The sequence below is a fragment of the Sinocyclocheilus rhinocerous genome, unplaced genomic scaffold (genome assembly GCF_001515625.1).
Source record: "Sinocyclocheilus rhinocerous isolate Xijiao unplaced genomic scaffold, SAMN03320098_v1.1 scaffold454, whole genome shotgun sequence".
Lineage (NCBI taxonomy): Eukaryota > Metazoa > Chordata > Actinopteri > Cypriniformes > Cyprinidae > Sinocyclocheilus > Sinocyclocheilus rhinocerous.
Window position 1 is genome coordinate 446,211 of NW_015657627.1, and position 6,136 is coordinate 452,346.

Sequence of the window (6,136 nt, forward strand, 5' to 3'; positions counted from 1 at the left end):
ATAATCACTGGGTCAGCCGGCATCGACGTTCCTCCGACCGACGAGAGGCATTGTCGATCTGCATAGGTTCGGGATGTGGTTCTGGAGGACTGGGGTATTCTGGCTGGCGGAGAAAGTTGGCTAGCTTTTGGCACAAATGTTCCTCCATACAGCTCTGAAGCCGATTGGCAACACGGATGGAGAGTTGAAGAAAACGCTCTAGCCCCATAGTGTCGTCGTAGGCGGAGAGATGCAACCGTGAACTGTGTGTTCTTATAGTGCTGTGTGGGTGATTGGTGAATGACAGTCAGGTGTGTGTGATTAGTATTCCGGTGACTGTGAGCGCTGATAGGTGAAAGAGCCTGGTGTGTCCGTGACAACACACTGTTTCTCAATATTTAATTACAGCTTCAAATGCGTAATATTTTCATCTCCTTCAAGCAGATGTTGGATTACAAATTTATAAAATGTTATATCTAGGTTCCAATGTAATAGTATATAAACTGAAAAAGTTATGTACATTGTATTTAGCATTTAAGGTCAATATGATGACATCAGACAAATGATTCTCTTAAGCAAAGTTTGTAGCAAGAGGTTCCTGTTCTCTTATTGTTAGTCAAATGAATCCGATTACTGAGACTATCACCTTTTGTTTGTAATGGTTTTGGTGCCTCTGCCCCAGTCTTTGAGTTGTTATGCTGATTGGATTAGGACTGGTGAAATGGGGCAGGTTGCTATACCTGAATACTTCATTTGCATGCTTTGTTTAAGGTCGTCACCCAGGTGCTTTGTCTCCATTTCTAAACACTGCCCCCTAAATGTATATAAACTACAATGTATCACTGCCTTAGTTAGACTTGGATGACTGCAGCGACGCACAGCGAGTCCTCAATAAAGAGTAACTTCTGTATGAAAGATATCCCAACGTCTCCTGGTCTCTGCTTCGACGAGGAAAAAGTTTCCTACACAGGACACACAAAAAGCACGTTGAATTTGGACGGTTGTTGTGGTAATAAACACCGTAAACAGCAACCGTTCGCGTGTCAGCGCTTAATGCGCATCTCCTATATGAAAAGCATTTTAGGGGGCCCTTGGCTTTTGGGGGCCCAAGGCAGTCGTCTACCTTTGCCTAATGGGTAAGTCCGCCCCTGGGCAGCAGTTGTGAGTGGGGTGACCAACCCTAGCCCCGCTCCCGCATTAACGGCGTTAAATATTTTTAACGCTGTTAAACTGGAAAAATTAATAGCCTGCGTTAACACACTAATTTTGACAGTACTAGTAGTAATATTTAAAATATATATATCTTCACTTTGATATTTTTGTCTTTAGTCTTTGTCTTTTGTCTTTTCTCCACAAGAAATGTACAATCTTCTGCATTCATTTTCTTGGGCACGTTCATTTGTTGAATGCTTTGCCCATATTCTATGAAAACACTCACTGCAATAAAACAGTGAATTGAACTGAGACTGACCGTGTGTGTGTGTGTGTGTGCGTAATGGAGAAAACATCTAAGTGAACATGTGTGAAGTTGAGTGCTTGAATACAACAATCAATATACTGTTAACAACCAATCATCTACCTCTCTCTGTCTCTCGCTCTTTCTCTTGGCTCTAAGTGTTTTTTTAATAGCTTATATGCTCTCAATGAGAAATCAGTTTTGTTTGGGTCAGTTTCATTGCTTATTTTCTTAAAACTGATCTTTTACAAACTGGTTGCGGAAGAAAATGTACAAGCATGACTGTGCGAACATTTTCAACATGATGTAAGGATGCTGCATCCAAAGTTCCCAGAGTCCACCCCAAAGTCTATATAATATTCTGGCCTCTAGATAAGACTCTTTTGACTATTTTAACATTCACCAGGAGTAAATAAGTTATGTTTATACGTAATAACACACCTCTAGTCAACTGCAAAATAATTGCCAATATCATTCATGTACATAGAACAAACTAAAACTAAAGAAAGAACGCTAGAAAAAGTGACTCATCAAACACCACTAATGAATTAAAATTATTCCTTGAATGTCAGTACCTCTATTTTGAATTAGATTTAATTTTTTCATATTTTCTTTTTCATTTGAGTTTTAGTAAGAGTTTTAGTAACTTTTTTGTCATTTTTATTTATTTATTATTTTTAAATATGTCTAAATAGTTTTTAATTTTAGTACTTAAACTAAACAAAAATGAGAAATGTTGCCTTGACAACTAGCTGAAAATAAGTTTACGTTTTTATTGTTTATTAAATTGTAATGTTTATTTCGATTTTTTTTTAACGATTAACGATAAGAACCCTGTATGGTACCTTGATACTGCAGTGGGATGTCTATTTTGGGTCCGATCACGTAATGACCCTCCTCCAGGCTGTGGGCAGTGATGGTGGTCCACTGTCTGCAGGAGTGAAGTAAAATCACATCCTCCTCCGACAGACCCTCCACATTCTCACCTGCACACACACAAAAACACACAACTGATAAGCACGATAATTCATCATTTACAGGTTCAGCACTTTATTGGCCGACACTTGGCTTTTTTTAGATCACTGGCAATGCTTGTCTGATGTATTAAATGTTAAAAGGCATTTATTTAAAATAGAAATATTTTGTAACAATATACACTATCGTTCAGAAGTTTGGGGTCAGTACATTCTTTTCTTTCTTTTTTTGAAAAAAATGTACACTTTTAATACTGTTAAAGGGGTCATATCATGCTCTTTTACAAAGTCTTGATTTTGTTTTGGGGGTGTACTAGAACAGGCTCTCATACTAGGTTGTTCGAAAAACACATTATTTTTCACATATTTTACATTATTACAACACCTCTCTCCCCAGTCTGGCATGAACGGCTTGAATAGTTACTGGATCAAATGAAGACCCGCCTTCTGAAATACGAAAGGTGCTGTGATTGGTTAGCTGGGCCAGTGTGTGTTGTGATTGGCAACACTCGGAGCCTGGTCGGGAAATGTCACGGCCCTAACCATAGAGCTTCAGTGTAAATATTGCGTCAAAATCAAATCAATTTGAGCGCGATTTAAACCCGGATGATTGTAATCACTCTAAGTTCGTCTGCTTTGGGAAAGCTAGCGTGTCTCTGACATAGTGATAACACTCGTTGCCTTCTCTAGTGCAGCTCAACCAGGTCTCGTCCCATTCATCGATATTTGTGATATCACAAATCCCAGAAAATATGCGTTATATTCCAAACGAGTCGTTCGTTGTAGTTTTTGAAAAGTGATTTCTGTTAAAGGGGTCATATGACGTTGCTAAAAAAACATTATTTTGTGTGTTTGGTGTAATTCAATTCAATTCAATTCAAGTTTATTTGTACAGCGCTTTTCACGATACAAATCATTGCAAAGCAACTTTACAGCAAATTAAGTTTCTACAATATTTAGTGGTAGCTTTTCAGTGGTGACTGTCAGTCAGTGTACATATGGCAGAAATGTACGGGAAAAGCATAATAGGACCCCTTTAAATTGATAGAAAGTGATCATAGTAAAGACTTACATTGTCAGAAAAGATTTCTATTTTAAAAATATGCTGTTCTTTATAACTTTTTATTCCGCAAAGAATCCTGAAAAAAGTATAACAGGTTCCAAAAAATATTAAGCAGCACAACCATTTCCAACAATGATTATAAAGCAGCATATTAGTATGATTTCTGAAGGATCATGTGACACTAAAGACTGGAGAATGATGCTGAAAATTCAGTTTTTGCATCACAGAATTAAATTGCATTTTAAAGTGTATTAAAATAGAAAACCATTATTTTAAACTGTAAATCTTTTTCAAAATATTACTGTTTTTCTGTATTTTTGATCAAATAAATGCAGCCTTGATGAGCAGAAGAGACTTCTTTAATAAAACTTGCATTTGAATCGTCAGTGCCAAATTCTTTAAATATGAAAACGTACTTACAGTCTTTGAGTCAGAAAGAAGAGACTTCTTTAAAAAGCATTTAAAATCCTACTGATCCCAAACTAATCTCAACTGCTTGATTGTTTTATCACAGAAAATGTAAATTACATTATCGGCCAGCAATATATTAAAAGTTGCGTACATTCAGTACACTCGTGTAAAGCAATACATACAATATAGCAAATCTCGGATGTGTGATTTATGTTGTCGCAAAAATGCTAACTATTATCGCACAGCTCTGTATATCACGTTGGATATATTATACAGTACATAAAGTACATGTAAAGCAATATCTACTATATAGCAAATCCCAAAAGCCTGATTTTTTATCTTTTTTTTTATCTGTTTTAAACTTTAATATAAGTATGTGCAGCTTTGTCCACATGCATGCAGTATACTCACGTAGGGTGATATAGTATATAGCAAATCTCAACTGCTTGTTTGCTTGTATAATGACAAAATGTAAACAAAATGTATTCACACAGCTCTAACATGCTAAATGTGACTAAAAGGCATGAAGATATTAAAATATTATAAACATTAACATCATGATTTTCTGTTATACAATGAAACAGTGTAATGTGAAAAGTGTTATACAAGTACATTTGAATAGACTTTAATATTATTTTTTACACAGACACAACTTGTTCTCTAGATATCAGCCACTGGAAAACCCAAAACTACAAATGCAGCTGACCTTGAAACTGACATAATTTGTCACTTTAAAACACACACACAGCCAAAGAGACAGTCAGTCTCTCTCACTCACACACACATCAGAGCTCAACCACAAACATCAAATGAGTTCTTTGAACTTCCGCACATGCGGCTTATGGGAGAGAACTGAGGTCAGCTATCAGACACAAACAGCATCACCTCACAAACATCAGACTGATCTCTCTGCTGAAGAATGGATGAATGGACAGAGAGCGAGAGAGAGAGAGGTGGACTGTATTGATCTGGTATTAAAAGAATTCCTAATTGAGACGAGTCTCAAAACAGATGCTTTACACAGGGAACAAGTCCAGCACACAGACACGTTCTCTGCAGATCGTCTGTTGTGTATAATTACTGCTGTCTGTGCTGATACAGTGAGAAACTCCTACACACAAACACATCACAGCAGCGTCTAATCAAGCAGATGATCCGAAGGTTCAAAATCAACATTGCATTGAGTTTTTTTTTTTTCAGTGATGCTATATTAGAACCATTTTGGGTTCCTTAAAGAACCTTTCAGTGAACAGTTCTTAAAATGACCATTTTTAGTGTGAGAACATTTTAATATTCTAAAGACACTACAAAGAACCTTTTGAGTAACAGTTAAGGTTTCATGGATGTTAAAGGTTCTTCATGGAACCATCAATGCCAATAAAGAACCTTTATTTTTAAGAGTGTACATTTATTATAATCTGTTGTCATTCTACCATATTTATACTTTATATTAGGGATGCACGATATTATCGGACCAATATCGGAATCGGCCGATAATGGCTTTAAATGTAAATATCGGGCCGATATGAAAATTTATGCCAACATGTCTTGCCGATAAGAGGAATACATTAACTCACATGTGCTCAGGGTGTGCTAGCGATTAGATCACCATCAGCATTGTGGCTCATTCTTGAAGCAAAGTTTTGCATGAATGGTGATTGGATTCACTGTTTTGGATCGCTGCATTTAAACTGAGAATGCATGTACAGAATGACGCATTGGGTGTGTGATAGAGTAAACAGTAATAGCACGTGCAGCGGCAGCAGCGGCATCCTCCCCCGGGTCCTAATGCCCGCTCAGTAAGGAATTTTAATTCCGTAGGGGCGCTGTTGGCCTACTTCTAATAAAATGAAAGCAAAATACACAAATAATATGTAATAATAATAATACGTTTCTGATTAAATAAAGCAGTATTTGATGCCATAAAAACATGAGTATGTTTTGATTTAAAGGTCAGAAGCTATAGCTTACATGAACAAAAAAAAAATAACAAACATGACACTTTTATAATTTTATATATACTGATTTATTCATTAATGTGTAATATGTAATATTTTTTAAACAATTTATTGAGCTCTAACAGATTTTCAGAATTTTTACAACTCTTTTGCTTTAGACCATTTACAAATGTTAAATCATAAAATAAAATGTTAAGGTTACCACTGCATCTTTCTGAGAAAAAAAAAATGCAGTGATTAATATATAGTTTATTTATAGTTATTTTCAAATCTTCAATGTACTGTCATTATAAAA

The 6,136-nt window shown here is 36.0% G+C and overlaps 1 protein-coding gene across 1 annotated transcript in view; it reads right to left on the bottom strand.

Moving 5' to 3' along the window:
- Positions 1-6,136, bottom strand: part of LOC107721452 (GRB2-associated and regulator of MAPK protein 2-like) — a 25,247-nt gene that overhangs the window by 16,102 nt on the left and 3,009 nt on the right. Inside the window, exon 2 of the mRNA XM_016529470.1 lies at positions 2,281-2,421. Within this exon, the coding sequence (XP_016384956.1) occupies positions 2,281-2,421 (141 nt within the window). The remainder of the gene's footprint in view (positions 1-2,280; positions 2,422-6,136) is intronic.